Source organism: Oryzias latipes, chromosome 16, assembly GCF_053564925.1.
Source record: "Oryzias latipes strain Hd-rR chromosome 16, Olatipes_Hd-rR_3.1".
Taxonomy (NCBI): Eukaryota; Metazoa; Chordata; class Actinopteri; order Beloniformes; family Adrianichthyidae; genus Oryzias; species Oryzias latipes.
Window position 1 is genome coordinate 16857721 of NC_136252.1, and position 26727 is coordinate 16884447.

Consider the following 26727-nt stretch of genomic DNA (forward strand, 5'->3'; position numbering starts at 1 on the left):
AATGGGGGGTTGCATACGTTTTCAAGGACATTTAGCAGGAAAGGATCCTTAGTTAAGGTTTTATCTTATATCTAACCCTCTATAAACTGATTTTATTTTTCACTGTAGAGTGAATTTTACTAACAATGATGAGGACCTACAATACACATGGATTGTTTTTGTTGAGTTTGCAATTTGTTGATTTTTTTGCAGCATGTTCTACAAAATAGAGGTAAAGTATTAAAATCTCATCCCCAGGATCAATATTCAGTGAGTTACTCTAATATGTGCATTGTTCCAGCAACAAAGATGTTTACATAATGCGTGTTTGTTTGATATATGGACAGGAAGTGTATCATTTGATCATGTTAAGGATTCTGAGTGCAAGATTCCCTCAGGCAAACTTTAAGATAAGATTGAGGCACAAAGGCTGGCAAAGCTGCCTCGGGCGTTGAGTAGAGAAGACAAGTGAGCATGAATTATAGCAGAACATCGGGAGAAATCAATAAAATGAGTAGTGTTTGTCAGAATTTGGGGAAAAATATCTATTTAATGAACTATAAAATGCATTACCAAAATAATAACCCCTTGAAGTTATTGAACGGCAATCATGGAGTTGGAGGAAAGTTCAAAAGGGGCTGCTTCCAATCAGCGCACTTTTATCTACATTTCTCACTCAATGTGGACCACAGTATGTTCAACCTTTCAACATCAAATGCTTGAAGCTGAAGAAGAACTGTTCCTTTTTTTCTTTTGGGGATAAAAAGAAAAGAAAAAAGGGTATGAATTTTTGGTAAATAGAAAAAAATAAAAATGAATAAAGCTGAATTTGTAATAATAGAACTAATATTACCCGTTCTGGCCCTGGGCTGTCCCATTTCAGTTGAGGCTTGTTGGGAACAATGAAAGTGGCAGATTGGAGCTATAATAAATCATAGGAACTAATGAAAAGCTGCAGAAACTAAAGTAATCCTGAGTCCAGGCCCAACACTAAGGGTCAATAACAGACTGGCTGGAAAGGGACTCACACGGGTGAAAAAATACAGAGGGGTGGAAATTAAATAGTACCAAATACACTTCCAATAGTAGGCTGCTTGGAATTGACTGCAACTCAAAGCTTCTGGGACTTCCATGTTCCACTGACATGCTTGTATTAGCCCGAGCATTTGTGGCATCCTTATACATATGCTTTTTGCATGAGTGAGTTAGTGCTCTAGTGGCGCAATGAACTGCATGGGAAATAGTTCCCTCATTACATTTGTTTTTAGCTGCAATTTAAAAGCAATTACGATAAGCCTTAGGGGTCACAAAAAGCGTAAACATGGAACATTTATTTGACGGGCAAGGAGGAGTGAGCTGATAAATCATGATGATGATCATCATCATCAGCGTCCATCTCCAACTGCCACTAAATGCCTCCCCTGGGGATGCACCAGGCTGTGTTTGCATTCCCCAAATAAACAGAATTAAACCAGGGAAAAGGGGAAAATTTAACTGCAAGTATGGGCAATGAGGGGCCGATGGTTTTAAACAAATAGATGAAAGGAATATTTGATGGTTGCTACACTTAATCCAAAGAGCAGCAGCAGGAGTGTTTTTGTGTACTCTTGTAAAAAACCACTCACCCCTCTGGTGTAAAATCTTTCTCTTTGCAGATCTCCATGAGTTTGGGGGTAAGCCTGTAGGCTTTGAGAGACAGGGAGCCTTGGGCTGTCTTGATGGGATCTGAAATCAAGAAAAAAAGTGAATTGTTTACTTTTATGCAGCTAACAAATCTTGTTTCCTTGTTTTTTTTTCCTTCACATAATAATGCCTGCATGCTCTAACAGCACTCATGGGAGGTAAAGAGAAATGGGCTGAGAGTTCTAAAGATGCTAATGATTAAACAAACAGAAAATATCAGACACGATTTTCCTGTTTAAAAAAAATGTTTTTTTTTTATTTTTTATTTAATGGTGGAGCCTTAAGAGCAACTGTTTGCCATCCTCTGCTATGAATCTTAAATTTATTCCTAAACAAAAAAAATGACTAAGAAATTTTGGGGGCTAACAGTTAAGCTATAAGAACCCATGGCGACATCAGTGATAGAAAAACATAAGATAAGATGTTTTGTGGTCCAACTTGTATTGTGGCACATTCCACTTGTTCTGATTTATTGTATTTATTTAAAAAGATTTCACCAAAGCTTTCAACGTTTTCCGTTGCCTTCCGAATAAATCTTTTGAATCCAAAGGACTGACAGCCCAGATGAAGTTTTGGTGCCAACAATTCCCTTTCCGATTGCCTGGTCATTTACTTACAGATTAGCTGGCCCCAAACAAAACTGACAGTTAGCCGAGAGTCACGGCTCATCGCCGCCAAGAGGGAAGAAAGTCCTGATCAGGACAGCTCTCCTAAGCCCACAGAAACCATGCTCTGCATAGAAATGCAGAATATACTAGACTGGGATTTTTATGCAATTTCTTCTTTTTTAGTGGTACTAAGGAAGCAATTAGTATATATTTTGTTTCCTCCAACAAGTATTTATTTTATTCAACACGCAAAATACCAAGAAAGCCCAAAAAATGAATGCAAAAAAGTAAATGCGTATTTTGCTGGAGCAGCACACAGAGGTATCAGAAAGTTCAAATGGTCAACACCCATGCAATATTCACTTCTACTTAATATTTCCAAACAGGGGTAAACTGTTATTATAAAGCTTCTTACTAATGAGGCACAAAGCCCCATCAGATGCACTCAATGTTCCTGACTTAGCAGCTCTAGTAAGATGTGTGTCTATTCTAACCTATAACCTTCAACTGTTTGCCTCCCCTGTAGAAACAATTGCTACGGGGAACGCAATTAACCAGTTAGCTTAACTACCCACTTTGCTTCCAAGCTCACTGCACAGGAGCCATTTACCCACCAGTCGTCCGAATGATTGATCCTTTCATCGGCATGAAATGACCGGTGAGCCGATGACAAAGAAAACAAAGAAGAAATCAATGTATTTCTTCCCCTTTGACTTTAAACAGATAATGTAAATTCCTTTGGGGTGCTTTGATCCTTTAAGTGCTGAATTATTGATTGACATTAACAGGAGGCCTGGTTTAGAATGAGAAAACCACCCGACTACAAGGTTTTTAGAGGAGCTGGCAGGAGAAGATCAAAGTTATGTTCCTGAAAATGATCCATCATCAGTTTGTACAATCTGGAGAAAGAAAAGTTTCAGAAAAGACAAGAGATGCAGTTTCTTCATACTAACAGTTATGGAAATGCTGCAATGTTTGAAGCCTTTTCTTACTTTTAAATAAAATATTTATTTTTCCCGTTATGGATAAGTACCTTTTAAAGTAATCTGGTTCAATCCTTGGGTAAGTCTTCCTTTTTGCTTTTAAACTGTAGACAATTATTCAATCTGGCGTTTTGATCAAAGGGCGCCATTTGTTCTGCACTGTGGTGATACGTTTGCGCAATCTAAGGATCAGTGACGCAATATCATCAAATAAATATGTTTCTTTGCATCTGTGATCACTGCTTCATGGCTTCCGCTGAAGACAAGAAAAACGCCTTTTCACAAGTCAGCTAAAGAAAAGGAAATTGACAGTAGTAGCAGTAAAATGGCAGACATCAGTTGGTGTTTTCATACATTGGTAGAGCTGAATCAACTATAAAAAAATGATGTGTTTGTAGAATTGCTGCTATTCCCCTGTAGCAATTTCCCCCGGAACAAAGACAGGTGATACAGTGCTAAACCACACACCGGAAGCCAGGATCACAGAATCAGATGACTGACGGATGCCCCTGCTGTGATAAACGGTGGGCTTCGGCATCCTGTCAGGTCTGTTCAAACAGTGCTTGCTTTACTACTTACATGACAAGAGTGTATAAAGGTTTAACTATGATAACAAAAAATACCTTTATGCGATTTGAAAATGTGTATGTGGGGATCTACAAATGTGTATCCATCGGTGTGCAAATAATATCCCATTTGAAACCAGAAATTTCTTAGAATTTGATAAGAATCACAAACCTGTGTTAAAGGACTTTAAAACCCCAAACAAGTCACCTAAGAGGAAAAATAGCAAATCCACAATCCTTTGAATACACGCAGATTGCAGACGCTTTATAACTTATAGAGGATTTTTCCACTTCTCATAGCATAGTTTATGATGGATCGTGGATTTTAGGATGATTTTCTTTTAATATATATATATATATTTTAAAAAAAGAGAGATTTTCTTTTATCTATTATGGTACGTGCTACGTCTCCAGTCATTTTCCTTTCATGAGCTGTAAGACAAAATCCATGTTACAGGTTTTATTATTTTGCTATGCTCTAAGAACCGCATGTTCTGCTGTCCATCTACCAAAAAAAACATTACATGGAAATATTTGTTGATGTTTAACATTATGCATTAATTAAGTTATGTTAATTATACAATTTATGCTTTTGAATGGGGGGAAAAAAAGCATAGGACAAAAATTTTGAAATTTATTCTAAATCTCTGGAGGCAGATGAATCCTCTCAAAACTTCAAAAGCATTTGACAACAAATAACTTTATTTTCATATTATTTATTGTATTTGCACTTGTCTGTCTTTTATGGTTTAACAGGTTTTTTTTTTTACATGTTCTGCATGGGCACAAGGCCATGCTGGTCTAAGAGGGTCCTAATCTGGTTAAATAAAGGTCATGATGGTGATTTCATTTGTAATCTGTACTTATTTGGTAAATCGTTTGAGATTATCCTCAAATTTGCAAGTGTATGATAAAGAAGTCACACTCAAAATCCGTTTGAATTTCCATTTCTTGTGTGAATCTTGTCAAACAGGTTTGTGACTATTGGAATTTTGTGTTACACTTTTGCAAACTCTGTTGAATTAACCTTTAAGAACAGATCCGTCACGTCCCAAATACACACTTACAAACCTTTTGAATTTATTTGAAGTTCATACAAAACTGAAAAAGTCAGATAGGCCATTTTTTTGTGTCAGTAGAAATGACAAAAAGTGAGAGAAAAAATGATTTTCTGTGTGAAAGGGGCTAAAAAAGGTACTATTCCAGCCCAAATAAAGTTGAGAGCTGCTGGAGCCTCACTCAGATGCCAACGGGCGATCAAACCTTTCCCATGTTTTGATTTTAAAGACATAAGATGCAGATTTGCATCAAAGCCTTTATTAACAGACCCTCCGCTCCCCAGTATGTTTGAAAAGTACTTCATTACAATACTGATTTATCTCTGTATAAACATCTGACTCAAACCATCCCTCTGCTCGGAATTAGACTGTTTTTCATTCTGCTTGCCAAAACAATCATTTTTATGCAGCTTTGTGGTTTATTCTGCTGCAAAAGGGTCGCTTTGGGAATGTCTTCAAATCTTCAACTGCCAGACATTCAGGAATAAAAAACAGGTTGTAAATGTAATTTGAAGGTTTATTTAATTTATGCTCAATGTCTGGAAATGAAGAATTAATCGTCATAATTAACTATTATTAAATGCATTCATTGACAGAGAAGATTGTTAACCCTTGTAAAAGTCAGCCAAGATAAGAAAAATCAATAAAAATAATATTTTTTGTTGCTTTTTGCCTTGAGTTGGTAAAACACACAACTTTTAAAAAAAATAAATGTTTTCAAAATGTGCTTAATTCTTTGGTGGTGCAGGCATTTCAAAGGGTAAATGTACAGCCAGAGCAGACATGTACAACTTTGGCTTTTAGAAAAAAATTAATCTTAAGTTTCTACCTGCATACTGTCCATCTGTGAACAACTTGATTAATAATACCATCTTTTAATAAAAGTAACCTTTTAATACTTGCAAACTTTTTTAACTTCACGTTTATTCACTTCTATATACATATATAAACACATCTGAATAAAATAAATTCTTGGAGGATGTCTTGCACGATGATTACATTTATTCAGAAATTGATGTGCATTTTTGATCAGAACTATTTCCTGTTTCTACTCACCATAGATGAGAACAACCGATTCCTCAATGGCATGCTGGTAGCTGAACTGGGAGTCCAGTAGAGCTCTGCTGACAAACGAGCCATAGTAGGTGGACTGGTACCAGCCCACATGCAGATGGTCGATGTTGACGTGACGCAGAGAACGCATCATCTCCATCTGGTACTGGACTATAGGCAGAGACAAAGGCACAAGCGGAGGGTAAGGCATGGAAACTCAGGGAAATGAAACAACTGAAGAAAAAAAAAATGTATCTCCAAGATGAGCTTCACTATAATCAGCACTTTTTTTGGACGCGTGAACATCTAATGGCCATCTGGAACTGGACATGGTGTGTGAACAGAGGAGGAACATGGGGGATAAGGACGTTACAAATCTACAAGCAAATGAGTATTTGGAGCGTGAAGGACAAATTTGCTCTGCAACTGAGACAAACAAACAAAAAGTTCGATATTTTGTTATCAGATGGTTGTAACAAAGTTGTCAAAAACGCGCATCAGCTGGGATCAACTGTCATCTTCTGTGTCAGTAACTATATCTCAGTGAGGATAAAACAGCTGGACAGATACACGGGTCGGCTTCAGCTTCTGGAGAAGGCTAGATCCATTACAGGGAGAGCCATTTCATTACAGCAGACAGCTCCTAAGGACGCGCAGCTAGAAATACACCCTGCCTCATCGGCTGTAAGTAACATCCAGCGCAAGTGAGCAAAGCAGTATGTCTATGTAGGCTAGCTGGAGGACGTTGATAAATCAGGTTGTGATTGGGCAGCTGTGGCCCCCTAGACCCAGTCTGAAGAGCCCATCTCTTTCCTGCTGGGGCTGTTAACAAGAACAAAGTGGAAGACTGAAAAACAGACAGTGGAAAGCAATAGGTAAAATATTTTGGGGGGAAAAGCTAGGACAGTAGGTGGAGATAAGGAGAGGGGGGTGTTAAAAGGACGAAATGAAAGATCAGCACCTGACAAAAAAAAGGGTGGGAAGAGAAATAAAGGTGAGCCAGAACCGAAACGATAATCTCTCCTTCGTTACAAAGGTGATGTTTCCCCTTTGTCTATTTCTAATGGCATGAATGTGACCCTCAAGGCGATGCTATGTAAAGCAGGAAGCAATATAATTGAAAACAGATTATCATTCTATTTGATCACTTGGAGAAATGTGACCTTACAGAGCTCACGCTGTGTCTAAAGTGGCTTAGAGCAAAAGAAGAATCTGCAACCAGGCATGTGACTCCTTGAGGTTGTGTTTTTTTTGTTTTTTGCATTAATTTAACACATCCTGAAGCTAAAACGCACATTTTTTGTAAACATGTTTTCTGTGCCTTGATGAAAAACGCACAGAAACTAAAAACTAAACAAAAATAACCATACGCCCCAACGAGAACATGGATCTGAAATTCACCATCATAAGCAATGGAGGACAGCCGGGCACAGGGGCCCTATTCACAGGCTGTCGAGCAGAGGTGGACCAGATGAAACTATCTATCCTTTTAATCTCGCCCTTTTATTTTGTGATTGACATGGTCAAGAGACAAAAGTAAGCGCGGCAAATGGGCAGGGGGGGGGGGGGGTGAGAAAAGGGCAGAGAAATTGAGGAAGATATGGTGCAGAAAGGAAAGCGAGGATGTAATTTGGAGACAAACCGGAGAAGAGGATGGTGTCAGGAGTCAAGTGAAAAGAAACACACAAACCTGAGATCCTACATTTTCTGGCTGGACAAAAATAGTCATTAGGATTTCGAACATTTACAAGTACGTACAGCAAATGAGCAGAATAAAAGACCCTTGGAGCTCAATGAAGGACAATCTGCAGCGGAACAACTTCATACATCTGTGCACCCGTTTTCTCAGAATGAGTCCTCACCTATGAAACGCCGCCGACGCGTAAACCTGCCCCGTTACCCTGTCATTAGGAAGGAAACTCGGCACAAGCTCCCGTGTACGCCGAATGAGAGCTGAAGAATTGTCAACAACAGCAGAAAAACGATAAGCCATCTCCTCTGCCTCATCTCATCTTTTATAACCCTAATGTGTGTTCAATACTTCAATACTTTGTTTAGAAAACTTTACAAAGGTTCACTTCTGCAGCAATCCTTCAAGCACAGAGCTGTTTCTGGCAGATGGCTTCAGACGGATTGCACACCACAATAGTTCGATCGTGTTTTAGTTGAATTTACAAGAAGATTTCCTGATTAAAAGGTTTTGTTTTGCTAACTATTAAGGAAAAAACAATGTCACTGATGCCGAGAACCAGAAACGTCAAAACTATTGATGTAAAAAAAAGAATGCGCAGCAGCCATCCCTTCTCCTTCAGCCTCTATCGATTTACATGATCAAATCTAAGTGAGCAGTAAGATGCTTAACCCACCGTCTTTAGGCCATACTTCTCTCTAACCTGCTGAACTCGAGTACATTAAGAAACACTTAACGCTCACTTAATGCTTTATTTAAGAGACACTACAGACAAGATTCCTCGCAAATCTTCTGGTTGTCTTACAGGTTTTCAAGTGAAAAGCACTGAGATTTGTTTGCAAAAGTCTCATTTGAAACCACAGATGTGAACCCAGACAGAAAGACAGAAGAATTAGTAAAAGTCTGGAGTGTTGACAAGCAAAGATGAGCCATTAGAAAATTCTAAAATAAAATAAAAAAAATCCAGTTTTACTCCAAAATATCTGAAAACTAACCAGAAAAGAAACAAAACAGCCATGCATTCATCATTTAAAAAACCTGTTATTTACTTCAACAATCCTGGGTTCATACTGATGTCCTCATTCTTCTTAGTAAAGAAGTTAAACATTTCTTGACAGTGTTGCCTTTGATGGGAGCTCTGTTAGAATCAATACTAATTAAGCTATTAGCCGTATAAGGTGGAAACTCAATACGTGTCAGAGCAGAGGCGACACCACTACTGGTCAGAAAATTTAGAATAACATTAAATAAAAGGCAAAGCTATGCTTTGTTGTCCAAGCAACTATATGGCCACAGAACTAGGGATGGGTATCGTTAAGGTTTTAACGGTACTACTACTCTTATCGATACTGCTTATCGATCCGGTATTTTAACGGTACTCTTATCGATACTTTTTGAGGACGGAAAAAAATAAAATAAATAACAAATTAAGAACATAAAGTGTTTTATTTCCTCATTATGCAACAACACTGTTTTTTTTAACAAAACATTTTACTTTATACATGAGAATGTTCCAGACAGGATATTTATTTAATCTAATTATTTTTATTCTTTATGAGCGTGATGTTTCCTTTGATCTTTTGTCCATTTTCCACAACCTTGAATAGACTTTTCTGTCTGTCAAACACCAGAGTTAGGATTGAGTGAGATGATGGAAACAAATTCACTTTGATGCAGCCTCCTTTCTATTTATTTATTTTTGTTTAAATCCAGTAAACCCAATAAATTATATTAATTTTACGGATGACAACTATCGTTGGTCATTAATTATTATTAAGTATTAGGAAGCAGCTGATAGTGTGTCAGGGGTCTGGAATCATGAGCGGTGAATCTAAGCCCCGCCTCTCAGCGTGTTTTACACAGACAGCGCAACATACGGTCATCGTAACAGCAAGGTGACAGTATGGTAGGGACTCCTTGACGCAAACTTCATTAATTTTACGCAGAAACGGGTGTTCTTAGTCTAGGGTCGCTCACGTGTCCCCTATGAGGCTGTGTGTGCGCGCTGCCTTGTCTTGTGTGTGCGCGCGCGGCGCGTGCTGTCTGAACAACAGCCCCCTTGCACACAAATAGACAGAGCTCTCCGCTTCAACGAGAATACCGAAATTAATATCATCATTAATTAACGGAAAATTGACTGACTTGGTGAGTTAAATATGGCAGATAACGCTCATATCTTGTGGGACACAAAAAAAAGAAAAAGTAACTTCTCCAGTACCGATAGCAGAACCGTTCAGGTCAGATCATCTTAACGATACTGCGGTCTTGAAGAACGTGGCCCCGGGGCTGGTTCAATACCGGGGCACGGTACCCATCCCTACACAGAACTAAATGTGTGACTAGATCTGAATTTGAAAAATAGAACAATTTCCAAAACTTCATCCCTGCAGCTTATTTCAGCCTAGAACCTGAGAAAGCAGCGCTAACCATTGCACACAACACTCTGAGAAAATGAAACTGGAAAATACTTTTCCAGTCGGTTATCACATCCAAACACCGTGTCAGTGAGTCAGCGGATGGTATCGAGCAAAGGCCATCTGGTGAAATAACTTAGGAATACTTCACAGTCCTAAATCTGCACTGACTGAGCTGTAGTCCAACTATGTGAGAGATACTCGGCCTTCACAAGAAACAGACAGGAGGACTTTAAAGCAAACAACTAAAGGCTGCACTAGGGGGTCAGACGACATGCAGACAATCTTTCAGCCTGATAGAGAAACTGAGATTGAGAAACTGAGGAAAGCTACAGGCCAGTGGCAGGCAGCCAGCTCATCCACCTAAGATCTAATACAAAGCAAAGAGCCTTGTAAATGCCACAGGATCAGTGCCTTGTTTCTTCATATAACATGAATTGCAGGTGTGAGGTATAAAAAGGAGGAGAGCAATCTCTGGGCTTATGAGAGTCGTGTAAGCTGCTGATGTATTGTAGCCGCAAGACATCACAACATCTGTAATGAAATATAACATTAAAACATAGAATTTTTTACTTAGCGATAACAATCATTTTAAAGATGGTTTTTAAAAAGTCTCAGCAAAAAAGTAAAAACAACAATGTGAAAGATAAATACATTAATGTATTTTTTTCATCAACTAAACTTGTTTTTGAAGTAAATAATGAGACAAAACTAGATAAAAAAGGAAGGTTGTCCAGTTTGTTTTGACCTAATCCAATTCTGAAACATTTGATTTTGAGAATCTGCTGAGACCAAGTCCTCAAACAATACTTTCACAATATATTTGTATAAAAAATGAACAAATGCAAAATAAACAAATCTGGATTTGCCCCGAAAATTATCATACATATAATTTAACACTTAAAAGAGTGCATTTTTGTGAAATAGCTTGAACAACCAAGTCAAAATGGTGCAACTTTCAACTAGAAAAAATAGTTAACTTTTAAGCAGTGAAAACAGCTGAAAATTAGTCATGTGTGAATGTTTGGTGCCCGTAGCTTTAGTATCTTTAGAACATTTTTATCATTTTTTTGATTCAAATCCCCATTAAATGTTCTTAAAAATGATTTTCTTCCAAAACCATAGTTGTAGCATGAATATGATGAAGAGTATTCATGAGGATCTCATATCAATGTAACAAGTTTTGGTTGTTTTTAAGACATTGATATTTGTTTTTTTTTTTTTCTTAGTCACCATTTTCCCCCAAGATTATTCTTTTTTTTGACAGTCACTTGGCAACCGTTTCTCCTTTAATTGTGATTAAAAATAAAAAATACATTTTTCTTTTTGGCTGCCTTTGTTTGTGTTAAGACAAACCAATAGGGACACTTGCTGTCAGTTTTATATTTTTTTCAAAAGTTGTTGAGTCCAAATCTGTAAATATCTCACTAACTTTACCAAATTGTTTTTGTACGCCTCCTGCTCAAACTGGTGCTGCATTCTGCTGCGGTTTACAGCAATTAAATGTCGTGATCTGTTCATTAAGAATTCTAATATTTATCTGTAAAAATGAACTTGAAAAACACAGCGCTGATAATATTAATGAGAATAAATTGAATATCCGTTCCCTAAACAGTTTGCAACATCCGACTTCGATCAAGTCTGTCACTATGTGATTGGGCCCAATTTCTGATGACATCATTGGCTCAGGAAATCCCTCGTCAAAACTACAAAATCCAGACATGAGGAGAAAATGCGTACACAAAATGAAAAGTTTTACATTACAGTTACATTGTCCATACATGTGTCTATTAGAGAAAAAGAGGAATGATCAGTCAATACATAATATACCATATAAAGGTTATAAAATGACAGGAACACAACAAGCAGCACTACTTTTTGATCGCTGCATCCATCATCGCCCGCATTACTAGGGCAGCTGATATGTCCACAATGGCAACATTAGCCTGGGAACAGTCAATTTAACGATATCGTCAGGGTGTGGAGGTGGGAGCGTGCCCACCTTTTGCTATTCCTCTCTCATTTATGCCACCCTGCTGCCTCTCACATCAATCAGCCGAGGTCTTGAGGGCCAGATGGGAATGAGTCTGCCCATTCCCTTAGTGCTCCCGGATTGTGTGTGTGTGTGTGTGTGTGTGTGTGTGTGTGAGACAGTGAACAGAGCAGAGACATCTGACAGAGACAAAGTGAATGTGTGTTTAAGGGAGATTGTGTGAAGGCAAGAATTAAGTAAGGCTTACAGGATCCAGAGAGGAAGGAGGAGGATATATGGATAAAATGTTTTTGTGTGCGTTTTTTCACACATTTTTGCATGTGTGAATAACACTTGGGAACAAAAAAAAGAGAAAGCAAAGAAAAAAAAGAAAAGTAGGAGGTGTGAAGCCTACAAATGCTGTGCAGCGCATGCTAAACATCTAACGCCAAATAGGTGTGTGTCATGCAGAATGGAGGTTGTTTATAAGCCAGGAGCAAAACTCCTCACCTTTTCGCAGTAAAAATCAACAGTTGCGATCAACACAAGGCACTGCGAGAGCATTTGTGTGTTTGTCTGACATGAAGCAGACAGATAGTCCATACTCTAATGCTCACTGACACTGGGGGTTAACTGCAGTGGACCCTGCGTGCTGCAGGCCACCGCTTCTCTGTGCGGGCAGTGAAGCCCGTTTTAGCATGCATTTTGTGTTCGAGTGTGAAGATGCACAAAGTGGGGCGTCCAATCATTCAACAGATGCAGTCTTAAAGAAATGCTTGCACACCCACACCCCAGCAATACACTCTATATGCAGAAATGGCTAGCAACAGATGAACGGTACCAGATTAGATCAGAAAAAATACCATGTAGGAAAATGCGACTTCATGAGCCAGGAATGGTGACTTACCGGTACAAGAGTACACACGAGACCAACACGAGTACACCCTCAAGGTTTGTCAGGTTCAGGAGTTGGAAACAACTCCCAGATAAGATTTTCCATTTCCCAAGTAAAATAAATGGTTCTCTGAATTACAGAACATATTTCATCTATAACAAGTGTACAAATACCTTAACATCTATCCATGCATCTATGTACCTATTGATTCATCAATCTTTTTTGTTGAAAAATGTAAAGCCCCACTCATGTTCTTGTAGAATCTTTCTCACAATCATGGACAAATGTAAAGAAAATTAAAATTAAAACAGCATTTCTGAGTATTACTTTATTCAAATCGAGGTGAATCAGGGGGAAGACAAAAAAAAATTACATTTGTAGTTATTGCATAAAAACTACAATCAGCTCCCTGCTCCGCTGCATCCACTTCCAGACCAATAGATCCATTAAGATCTTTGTTTTCCTCGTACGAGCTGGCCTCTGGATCTACACTGTACAGCTGGATAGCTTCGATATTAGTCGTCATTTTTGTTGAACCGCTAATGTTAGCAAGGGGTTGTGAGAGCTGTGAGCTAGTGAGAAAGAGTGTGATGGGAAATGAGCGCAGGCTTACTCCCGCCAACAGTCCCAACCAAACTAAGAAACATTTCTGAAGCAGAGAAAAGCAGCCTTGTGCTGATATGAAACACTTTAGTAGTGAAGGGGTTATGCAATCCTCATACATCAGCTAATTCTATCGCGGAGAAAAGCGGCTATGTGCCGTTATGCAACAATTTACGTTAGTTCCGTTCTTGGGTATCGATTCAAAGCTGATATGAAAAGCCGCTTTCTACAGTCTTATTTAGCTGATGCTGAATGCCTCAAAGAGCATGTGTAATAAATTTGTCACCAGCGATATCTCCAGTTTAAAGGGGTTAATTTTAATATCCTAACCTAACTTCAAATGCTGAAATATATTTTTTCCAATTATAGCTTCAATCTCAGACTTTTTGGAAAAATAATTGTTGTACCTCCCATTTTAGTCCCATGCTTGTAGTTAAACCCATTACAGAAAAACAAAAATTGTAATTTTACATTGCATAAGATGAGAGATTTATAGAAATCGTGTAAAAGCTGTAACATTTATCAGTTCACTTGCACTTTATAGAGCTAGTCTATTTGCCTGTTTTTGTAGATTTTTCCAGCCCTCAGAGTGCTTTTATTTAACTACACATACATATACAGCATTAAACAAATTAGTGGGCAGCAAAGGCTGCAATAATCAATAATCTATTTTAATCCACACGGATACTGTATGTTCTAATTTTCCTTTAATCTAGGTGTTAAAAATGTTCCACCAGCCATGCTTGAATGTGGATTGGCATACATTTTATTTTTCTGATTTTAAACAATTGTACTTTTCTATATAATAAAATTAGCAAAGATCTAATAAATTAGATATTTTGTTATACATTGATCTTTTACATCACAATTAAAAAGATCTAATTTTATGAAAAGTATTAACATTTTCTAAAAATTACTTTAAAAAGGGAACTTTTGGATGGATCTGTGAAGTTCACGAGTGATGGAAAATCACCTGCCACAATCCAATAAAAACTTTAGTACCACAAGTAAAACAAAACTAATGTTTGGAAGCATCACAGTTTAAGGACAGCTTATTCCAACAGTCCTTTTGCTAAGTGAAGAACGCTGTACAGCCACAGCTGTTCTAACTATTTCATTTTACCCTTAGGACTCAGCACACCACACCTAATTTAATGAGTCTAAACTCTTGACCCACTCATTCAGCACAGCTGGGATGCTGCCTTTACTTCAGACTGCATTCTAAGAGCGCTGTAACTCAGAAAGAAAGGCAGCCAGAATGCTTCATAAATGCACTCAACACAGATCCAATAATGGACAAAAAGGTGTTTAAATTAATGAACAAGGCTTCAAATGTGTTGGTTGTTCAAATTTTCTAAGCTCTAGTCTTCAATGTCATTTGTATCAACAAACTTTTCTTTTTTTTCTCTTTCTATTTTGAAATTACTTGTGTTTATTTAAAGTTCTGAACTCCTGGACACCTATTTGTTTTAGAAATAATCGTAATATGTGGATTAACATCAACTCCTGTATGTAGTAAGCGCCCACTTTATTCACTGGGCTGTAATGAGCTGATTTGAAGCCCGTTTCTCTGAGTCATTGTTATCGCTATGATTTAACTGAAATCTTCCCAAAAATGGGCTGTTGGGAAGGTTAACCAAGCATGGCAGCTGTTGGATCCCAACCAATAAGACAAAGGGTTGGATGATCACATATCAAACAGCCACACTTTCAATTGAGAATGATTTGAATCCCAAGCATAAAAATAAATATGTTTGCGTTTAAACCAGACACAAATGTCCTCTGTATTAAGGTAATGGAGGGCTTTTAAAAGGTTTACGCCTCTAAATTTAAACTATTCATTAGGTAGAAAAGACAAGAAAAACTACTGAACCGAAGCTAAACTACAATAACTCTATCTAAGTATCGTCTTGTGAATAAATTGCTATGAATTTCTGATTCATTCTACAGGTTGTTGAGTTAACCCTTTAAATCTGCGTTCACACATGCAGCAGGGGCAGACAGGTTCAATCTACAGACGCAGAGAAGTCCTAGGTCTAGAGGGAGCTTGTTTGTTTTTTCTCCGCTTTAGAATCCGCTGGAATTACGTCAGCTGCGTGTACGGTCTAAGAGCTACGATAACTCAAAGAACGTCAACACGGATGCTAATGCTCAGGTGTGAAAGGGTAAAGCTCGACACAATTACACAGAGATTCCACTGTCAAAACACATTATGCCTGTTAAGTGAAGAGAAAACAAACAAACAAACTTTGTCTATTTGGTTCTTTCTCTCTTCCCTGCTGTTCTTAAGCAAACACCATATTGGCTTCCAGCAAAACTAAACTGAATTGTTCACAAACTGTTGTAATAAGGTTTTCCCCCTAAATTAAGGACATTATGCAGCCAAGGTATATCCCAATGTTCTTTCAAGGCTTTTGTCAATTTGTTTTTCCATTTACTGAAGCACAAGAAAACAGACTAATTAAATGTTTACATTTCTGTCACATGAGGTAGAACAGGCTGAGAGGATTCACTGCACGCAAGCTGATCATGCTTTTATTGTGTGTATAAAAGGCTTAAAAGAATCAAAGCCAGATAGAAGTATATGAAGTGGATTGTTATGTAGACCATGTCGTCTTAAGCACAACCAGAGCCTGAAGACAACAAAATATGAGTGATATGAGATAAACTCTTATCTTGTGATGCAACTGCTTGCGGGGATTACAAATGCACTAGTGTTTTTTAAAATATACATTGGAAAAGTATTCAACAGACTGGAGTGTCTCTGCGGCAGTTCCCCGAGTCTCGGGAAACAAAACCCATTCTCTGAAAAGGTGAATAAGCTTTGAGTTGACTCAAGCCCATGCACCTCACTGTGAAGAGACAACTAAGATAGATTCCAGACAGTCAGAAAGGTGAAAAAATATCAACCTAAGGGAGGACATTGCTGGGTAAAAAAAAGAGAGAAAAACAAGTCAAAGGCAGAACAAGGGGCAAAAAAATGGCTGTTTTTTAAGAAAACACATTGGTCAGAGAAAGATGTATGACACAACCACCAATGGCCAAGGGGTTAGTAACAGGAGAGGACAGAGTGCAAGAATGAGTCAGTCTTGGTCACTTTTCTATACATTTTAGAGAAGTTACAATCTTTTTTTTCCGCTTTAACAAACTCAAGGTACATCTCAGCCGAGAGGTTTAAAAGAGGACACTAGTAAACCAAGACAACACAAAAAAACTCTCAGATCTGAAAAGTTTTAAGCGTCAACCAGGCTAATCGTCGTTTTATAACAAAAAGGGTGTTTGTTATGACTAACTGATGATGGTTAAAGGGGAATTCAGAAGGAATATTAGGTAAACGGCCCAAAAAAAGGTTCAATTTCTCTCTTCCTCTGCAAAGAAAAGTAACATGTTTTCTACAATCTTTGGGGGGTAACTGCTGCTGATATTAGGGTGGAGCTCGCCCATTCCTCTGTCACAGTATTTTGCCCCTGCACGTGTTCACCTGTCAGAGGAAGGAAGGGGTGATAAATGCTCAACTTGTCTAAAAACTAAATGGTGCTATCCAGTTCTGGTTTGAGCGTCAGCAGAGGTGTGAGGCTAATTTACAGAAACCTATGCTATAATGGGATGTGTGCACCTCTTTGCAAGCGAGCTTCTGTGTTTGCCTGAGTACACCCAGCACGGTCCGTGTTCCACCTGGCACACTGGATTAGGTGCAATTAATCTTAGTTAAGCAAGCCCTGCGGAGAGAGATGCCTCTCTTACAAGTGCAGGTACGTGCAATAAACAGACACACACAGGAGCCACGACAAAAACAGACGCACAAACACCCGGTGATGCACCTGAGAGACTGAGAGCATAGAGAGGCAGATGCATGGCGTGCATAACATGCTGGTAAGTTCACCATATGCAGGTTTGATAGTGTTGCTTGTCACAGAGATCTGTTTTTATGGTGGGAATAGTGTTGGAGCAGAACTCATATCACCTCTGTACCAATCAAATAGAGGAAATAAAACTATGAATTACTTTCCTTATAAGTTTGATAACTATTAAACTATTTAACTTACCGGTAGTTAAGATAAATAGGTAAGACGTTGCTGTAATGTGCATTTTAGGTTATAAGAAGTTTAAAAATGTTGCTTTTACTCCTATTCAACTGAATTTTAGTTGGTACTTTTAGGCTTTATTGGGCTTAAATTTATAAAAACCCTTGCTATAGATTTAGATGGCCAAAAAATGGTGTACAAAAAAAACCTCCAATCTGTAGCTAAATGCATTAATAGCAACTACTTGAAACATTTCCTAAGCAACATCCAGGCAGTTCTGAACAAGATTACTCCACGTGGGCTGTAACAAGTACTAAAAAACATCTTCAGTACATTTAGAATGTTTCAAATGTATTGCTTTCAATCATTTTTATTACAAGTTAAAGTACTTTTATTACAAAAAAGCCTCAATATACCATCAATAAAATGCAAAGATTGGCAAAACAAAAAAAAAAGGAATACATCATTTGAAGAATGGCCTTGCTTCTTTTTAATAATTCATATTTAACCCTACACTTCATCCTGAAAATGTTATTTATTTTCCCTCAGTTCCCCACAGATTCAGCATTTCAGTTCATATATTTATAGATGTTGGTAATCTATGCATGAGCAATTAATTGCAGCAACACCCACTTCATTTGTCTTCACTGGGCCCCATGTGGCCACACCTGTGCAGAGGAGGTTTGCATTCACATAAGCAGACGCAGGTCCACCTGTGATTAACACACACCCACAGAGAAGCACAGAAGAATGTATTTCAGTTTTTTGGGGGGGGCTTCTGTTAGAGCCTCTTAATCTTTTCCCTTGACAATGTTAAGTAACGTCTGAAAATATGCACGAGCAGAAAATGTTTTAGTCAGTGATACTAAAAAGAGCAGCTGGTTTATCAAGAACAGGGTAATTAAAGGAACTATTAATCTTCTGGTCTTCTACTTGTGTTTAGCTACTTATTCATCAGTGGAAAATCATTTGTTTTTTTTCTTCTCTATTTTTATGACTGTAATTCATATGCACGATTCATTCTTGTGACTGCTGCTCTACATTTACAATTATTCGTGCTTTCAGTCCATCTATTACCCATGAATCTGAAAGCCTTATAGAATTTGACAATCTTTCTTTCATTTCATGTTACTTTTTCAAAACAACCCAATCTCCACCCTAAACATTCTTCTTCCATAAATCCTAACTTTTTTTTTAATTCAATGTATTTTCCCCCCCACCATATTTGCATCATTTCTCTCCCCATCAACCTACCTGTAGTTCACATAACCCACCTGGTTGAGCAGCAGATGGAAGTAATGACCTCCTGCCACATGCATAATCAAATGCACGTGGCAATAAAGAAGAGAAATGAGCGGAAAACATTTCATACAGCTCTGAGAAAAGCTGGAAAGGATGCTTCTAAGCTAAAATATAAAGGTGTATCCTTACTATGTATGCATTTCTGTTAAAGGTGGGCTGCCAAGTGGTTTTCTAAATAGCCATGATCAGGAAAAGAAGAAAAAAAAAGCCCCAGAGGCAATCAATTTCCCATTTAAAGCAGGTAGAGCGATCTATTGAAAGGCTAACCCCCAAGGTAGACCTTATAAGCATAGGGTGAGACTAACTTTTAGACAATGCATGAAAACACACATGGAAATATGCCTCAGTGCATACTGAAAAGTAGTTTAACAGAAAAGTGGAAGGATCATGACAGAGGTGGTTTTAATCCTCATGACTTCAATTAACCCACCATGAACGTGTCTGCCCCCAAACGTCAGTTAAAGAACAAAAACGGAGTGAAGAGAAATATTGAAATAATTGCCCATAATTCGTTTCATTTGTATTTTCTTTTACCAATTTACCTATGTGGCAGTTCAAGATTAAGCTTTTTTCTTTTCATTTGCGGGTGTAGATAATCGTGGTGACGAATGTCAATTTAACAGGTGATTCTAACCCCCCAAAACGGGGGCGTATTTACCACAATAGCTAACTGTTTTTTTTTTTTGGTTTAAAAAAAGACACCAAAACAAAAAGCATCATTATCTGTAAACAATTGCCAATAAGATTTCCCAGTGTGGAAGAGTATCTGCTTTAAACTTGTTGCCAGTGCACGGCGTCATTATCTGCACCCAGACCCTTCGCATTGCTGCAGTGCTGCAAGGTAACAAAGCCTGCAGGATTCAGATTTTGCTCCAGACCTGCAAACCCTCCTTATTTTATCTGATTTAAAACTCTTATTTGCATTAGCTTAGTTCGGGAAGATCTTATCAGCTGCTCTTTCATGTGTGCAACTTTCTCTGTGATGCAACAATCTGTGTTTTAATGGAAACAAATGCAGTGAAAATGCTGCAAGAGGATAGAAAAATGACATTTTCTCAGCTAAAGCAAACAAACGTGATTTATGTGATGCCATTCATGAGTCTGAGAGCAAAAAATGACTTTATGTCAAATGTATCTTTCCCAGTAAATCCAAAAAAAGAATGTCATTTTAAACAAGAGCACTACAAATTGAACTAAAATTATTCATAAAGATTTAGATAGATAAAGATAAATATTAGATTTTGTAAAAACCTCTATAAGGCTGCACACAAAATCATAAAAATGTTTTAACATTAAAGACACTGATCAATCGTGTTTTGGTGTTTTTAAGTTTTTGTGGAATTTTTCTCATGATAGAGGACATATATAAAGAAAAGTAAGCTTAAAATTGTATTTCTTTATTCAAATCGTTACATCAAAAATACACTGGCAAGGCCAAAAGCTCCCAGCAACAGAAAGGGTAAGGGGGCGGGGTTGCTCCTTACCAACAGTCCTACCCAAAATTCGGCAGCAATTTCTAAACCGAACTACTGTGGCCCTACAGTAGTTATGTCCAAGAATACAAACAATGTTTTATTTTTTATTTTAGCTAGAAACAGCATATTCATAATTAAAAGATTACTGGGAACACTTTGAAAAAAGATCAAAAGATGTATGGAGTGGGTCATTAAATAAGATGAAAAGTTACGTTAAAGGGATTTTAAATATGCAAAACTATGTGATCAGGTAAGACTAATCATCTAAATGTTTTCGTTTGTTGCAGTACAATTATACTAATTCCTATTTAAAACAATCTTTCCAATTAAATTTATTTCGATTTTTTTTTGTAAATTTAGTTTCAATCATTTCATTTATTTTAAAACTTTCCTCAGAACAAACTGAAGAGGGGAGACATTTTCCTTTCTCTTTGCTCTCTGATGTTAAATCCACTATAAAGTTACATTGCTAATTGGTTTAATTTGCATTTTAAAAAGAGCAGGAGAGACAAAAACAAAAATGGCAAAAAGGTGCATCAATCAAACAATTAATCCCGGTAATGAGTCCAGGTCATTTATGCAAGACGAGAACCCTTCCAGGCTCCTTTTAATGATGTGTCTCGTTAGGACAGAAGTCATAAGTAAGTCTGTTTGCTACCGACACGCCAAGCCCAATGTTTTCTTTTGGTAACGGGAAAAACAACCACGTGTTGTCAAGCCAGAAAGACAAATATATTTCTAATTACTGAACTTGTGTAATTGGTGAAACAAACGCCATAAAATCTCGTTTGCCTCACCAACCTTACAGCTCCCTTTGTCATCATGCCCACAAAGAAGGATAAGGAAAAGCTGGACAAGGGCTTTGCAGCACCTCTGCACCAGACAGAAAGTATGAAGCAAGGGAGGCAGACGAAAGAGGCTAAATGGTGCATTTTGGAGCAGCTGAGAAATCAGAAATTGCAGAATAATTTTATGGAAAGGTGGACAGCTGCAGCATCTGCTTAAAAACTATGAAGAAAACAAGACAGAGAGGTGTTTTTTTTTTTAGAAGATGAAGGGAGGAAGATCACATTTTGGTTTACCGTAGTTAATGCATAACGCCAGATGCTTAAAATGTGAGAACATCGGCTTTGAGTGTTTTATAAGGTGAGGGGGAAAAAGGAAGAAACGTGGGTTATTTGCCCTTTGTCAGAACTTAAGTCCATCCTAACTGTGTCCATGTTCAGACACTACAATTTTCCCACTTGCTTCTGAGTGAAGCGCCTGCAACTCACAGCTCAGTTGTTATTATGAAAAGCCAAGCAGGAAAATTGCTAGTGGACAGACAGCACGCTATGGATAGCTGGCTAATTGCATCCCACGAAAGCTTTAAAGTGGAAATGTATCGGCCCCCCGTATAATCACTGTGATTTGATCGAACAGTTGTTGTTAATTGCGATAAGAAAGTTTTCCATTCTGACCGTCAGGTTCCACGTGTCACAAATAACCTCTCCGGCTTGTTCACATTTCAGTAAAACTGGGTCGAACAAAAATCTCTCTAAATCTATTTACGAGACAGGTGCACGGCGCAACGCACAATTTGACACGAGAGAACATAAACACCCACGCACACTCTCAACACTTGAGCTTTAGAGACATTTCAATAAATTGCCACTACGTGTTGACAGAAGGTGGAGGTTTGGGACAACCATAAAAAAAAAAAGAGCCAAAAGGATTGATGCGCTGAAACAGGAAGCTGAAGGCTACAAGGAACTTGGTTGCACAAAAAAGATGCATTTAACTTGTAACTGTTGCACAGCTTTATGAATCACTCAAGAGACAAAAAGGAAAAGCTATATAAATCATACATCAGTGGAGAGGATAATCACATCGGCACATGGAGCCTTGTAGCCTACCTTACGAGGCTTTTTGTAGATTTTGCGTAAGCATCCATCCCTAATAATCTCTCTGTGGCAGGATACTACTTCTTTGTTCCGCATTAAGCCTGATATCACAACAAAGGCAGAAAGCTAGCATACATTATTAACATGCTACTCATGTGCCTCTATTGCACAAATGTCTTGAGAATCACTGTCTGTAGTTCTACACATCTCACCATACATTAAGTCAATGATAAAAGGACAGTGTGTGCAAGGGCACAGGAGATAAGAGGGTTGTTGGAGAGGGGGGGGTTCAGCCAAGGTTCTTTCTTCTTCTTTCTGATTTTGCCGTGTGCACTCAATTACTCTCTTTCTCCATCATTTGGTCACAGTTGCTGCCACAGACTGTTAGTCAAGCGCAGCTCCACACTGGCACCTGTTGATGAAGACGCAGCATCGCACATGCACTCCCAGCAGAAACACGTGTGTGGAAAACGGCCCGCAGAAGACAACTTTCACATTGTTTATCGAGCTAATGCAGATTCATGCAGAGCACAGACAAAGCAAGAAAAAACTATGGAGGCACTATGATTTTTTTTGGACGCCGCCATCACCTCCCTTGTAACTTTAATGTTTTATTATGAGCTTAGTCAATGTGATAGGAGAAGAGGCTTCGGCAGTGGCTAAAACTGAATGACTGCTGCTACCGTTGACTTTGTATGGCAGAGATTTTCATAAAGAGTGATATTGTTTAGATTAATGAGGAGTACATTTGTGACAAAATATTACTACCTTAACATCCCACACAGACAATGAGGCTGTGCTTATCATTTCTTTATGAGTTCAAACACCAAGGAACCACCTAATCTTTTTGGATCGCTGAGCGACAGTCTGCAAAGATGTAGGCAGACCCCAAACTAAAAGCATATAAAAGGTCACTGCCATAAGACTGAATTGATTTAAATTGAATTCACAGATTCACCATGTAATTTCAATATTTACTCATGTTTTTATCATTTTAATTCAAAGCCAAATTTGTTTTTCTGCTACATATCAGATTTCACGTACCGGTGAGTATAGTGATTTAAACTTAAAAGTAAAATCTCTATAAAAGACCCATGAAAATTTAGTTTTTAACATCATGTTGTGGCTTTTTTTTTTATGGAGGAATATTTGTTTATTAAAATTGTTTTAATTCAGAAACAAACAAAAAAATGCAATTGGAAAACAATTGTATTTGTTACGTAGAAAATACCCAGATGCATCCACTTGTGGACGACAGGGTTTATGTACATCTTTGTTTTTCTGTCTGAGCCGACATTCAGGTCACAACTGTACGGCTGGATAGCTCCAATATTCCTCGCCATTTTTGTTGCACCGCTAATGCTAAGTTAGGGTTTTGAGGGGCTGTAAGCTGGCAGGAGAGAGTGTAAACAGGTGGGTGATGGGAAGTGGGGGTGGGCTTGCTCTGCGCAGTCCCACCCACAACTAGAGGTGAACTAGAGGGGAATTTTTTATGAACTACTGCCACTCTGCAGAAACTATGTCCTAGATAACAACACAGGCTTTTTTTTTTTATTTCGGCTAAAACCTGCAAAATTCTTATATTACGACCACTGGGAACTCTTTGAAGATAGATCAAAAGCTGATCAGAGTGGGACTTTAATCAAATCAGATATAATAAGAGGTTTTGTCCAAAAAGAAATGCAATCATTTACTTGTTGCGACACTACAGTCATATCTGCTGCTACAGATAAGCTAATCACCGATTGCATAATCCCGGTTTGGGCTTTCTTTGTGTATTACTGTCTGAGAATCTCTAATTAAATCTGTTTGTTGATCAAGCATACACAAATGCAAGAACAAAACACACAGTTATGCTGTGTTTATCCTTTGAAACATCGTTATGAGGTTGTTAATAAGCGAAGTTAACTCTGAAATCAATATGAAGCCCAAAAACAAAGGAGCTGGGGAGCTGTGGGACCGGAAGGTCAGAGAAAGAACAGGAGCTTTCCTCAGCGGCAGCGCCTAGCAAAGACAGGAAAGTTCAGCCATTACATCTCAATGCTCAGGCTGGGGCTCAGTAATGTGGCTTTTAAAGGACATCTAGACATTTGGAGCTACATTCTCATGCACTGTGTACAGCTTTCTAGTGAACTTCTCAATCGAACTTTGTTCGTTTTTTCCTATAACCCAAAACTACGTCATTAGAAGAACTGCTGCTGCCAAATTATTTTATTCGTTTCTATTATCATATTTTGTTATTAAATTAAGGCAAGATTTCTAAGCCACTTTCAAACTGTTTTCGAACTGTAATGCAATCCTCAGAGTTGTAATTGAAACTTTGGCAATAAACACTTCTGTGGGACTTCATAAAAGTCTGAACCCGCTTTGTTTTCTAATTGAGGTCTACAGCAGGCCAAGTCAGCCCACTTTAGCATTAGCAGAAGCAGGCGAGACCCCGACAATTAGTTACTACACATCAGAGGTGGCAGAGGGAGTTGAGTGGCCTGGCAGGTCAGCGCTGTGTGAGTGTGCGTGCGTGGGTGGACAACTCCGACTCGAGTACAGAAACAAAAAGACCAAATGTGCAGACAGAAAATCCATTTTCCATGTCATGTTTCGTCAACAGATTAATTCTCCCGGTAATTGTCTTTCCACGCCTTTGAGTGTAGCATTAGCATCTTTTGGAGGGCACAGGGAAGTGTGTGTGTGTGTGTGTGTGTGGGGGGGGGGGGGGGGGGGGGGGGGTTGCACACTCATTGTGTATCGCCTCCCATCAGTCAACACAAAAAACAACACAAATGAACGTTTCTAGTTTTGAGTCCTGACAGAAAACCCTGACAGTCTGGAGTGGTATCAAAATCCCCGTCCGGAGGAATTCTATGCTATTTTGTAAATATGTCCGAGTTCACAGCAAGGGACTAGTTAGCAAAACACAAAGACAGGTGAACAACTCAGGCCCAGCAAAAGTCAGCAACAACACTCGACAATAAGACACTAATGACCTTTAGCTACCGTCGCCGCCTTCTTTCTGATGACGTTTTGACAGTTGCTCATTAGCATGGGAAGCCTGTTAAAACCGTGGTGTTGTGTCCACCTTTCCTTGCTGCATCTGTCATCTTTCTCCCATATTCCTCCGTCAAAATGTGCAAGGAGGCAAATACAGGGTGGTGTCTGGAAGGACATCCTCCGTAAAAACCTCTGCCAAACAACCATTTAACTGTATAATTTCTTTTTCCACACAGCAAAGAGTCAAAGAAGAAGAATTTGTGAACCTCCACCATTTGAAACTATTTACTACTTGAAAACGGCTGGAACTGAAAAACTCACATTAAGGCAACGCGGTAGGTGGAACTCCTAAAGTACTCCTGACCCAGTCAGCAGGACGATCGGGGCTTTTTTGTTTTGGTCTGTAATGTTTTCTCGTTAGAACATCTGGCCAAGAGTTTCATGTTTGCATCTGGCATCCAAACGTTATTGTAAAGAACAACACAGAAACATGCAGAGCAGCCTGCCGTTCTTCCCAACAGCTGCTGCGCTCTAATGTCATTTGTGGAAGCCTTCCTGCCTCAAATGCTAACCACAGCCGCAGAGAAGAAAAACCAACAACCATGCTGCATCAAGATATATGAGCAGAGACTGAAGTAAGCCCCCAACAAAGTCAGGCTTCACACCAAACTGTATTTAAAAATGTGTATCCATGGCAACTGAGTGTGTGAGCACAAACATATTCATTATAAGGGGGGGTTGCGTCTTTCTTTATGCTTCATGCGGTCTTTCAGGAGGTCTCGACAAAACTCTCACTTCACTTTTATCCTTTTTTTTTATCCTTTTAACCATTTTTTGAGTTGAACTCCTTGACTATGTAAGTGAACTGTGAGTGCGACGTCACCAGCAGAAAATGAATTATATATATATATATATATATATATATATATATATATATATATATATATATATATATATATATATATATATATATATACGCACACACATATACATATATCAGATTATCTTTCCACTTTGAGCTGTTGTGTGTATATGTCTACAGTTTAAACAATCACCCCTTTTTGCTATGATGCAACCCCGGTGAGGAAAATATGTAAAACATTGAATTTGATTGTTCATATTCCGTATCTTAGAGTCTAACTTACTATTGAATCTCAGCATATCTTAAAAAGAAACGCGCACTTGCATCACCCATTCTATCCTGCTTTCACAAGCATGTCTGCCTGGAGCTGTGCAACACTCACAGTGATCTGTGAGGGAATGACTGAAAAATGTCACTTTTATTGACTGATGGAGCCATAAAGGTCACAGCGTCGGGCTCTAAGGGTTTAGAAGACATTTGATAGAATCATCTATTCATTTGCATTTTGTGTTACTTCTTTTCGGCCATCTCCTAAAGTGTTAAATGAGACAGAAGATACATTTATCTCAGCTGTCCCTCAACACGATAGTATAAAATTATAGCACTTCATTTTTCTCTAAAAGATTTCATGTTTATTTTCCAGCACCATCTGCAGTATCGACTCAAGAAACCGGAGCTAATTACAAAC

The 26727-nt window shown here is 38.4% G+C and overlaps 1 protein-coding gene across 1 annotated transcript in view; it reads right to left on the bottom strand.

Moving 5' to 3' along the window:
- Positions 1 to 26727, bottom strand: part of LOC101163927 (eukaryotic translation initiation factor 3 subunit H) — a 56698-nt gene that overhangs the window by 22298 nt on the left and 7673 nt on the right. Inside the window, exons 3-4 of the mRNA XM_004077766.5 lie at positions 5934 to 6101; positions 1605 to 1704 (exon numbers count right to left, since the gene is read on the bottom strand). Of these exons, the coding sequence (XP_004077814.4) occupies positions 1605 to 1704; positions 5934 to 6101 (268 nt within the window). The remainder of the gene's footprint in view (positions 1 to 1604; positions 1705 to 5933; positions 6102 to 26727) is intronic.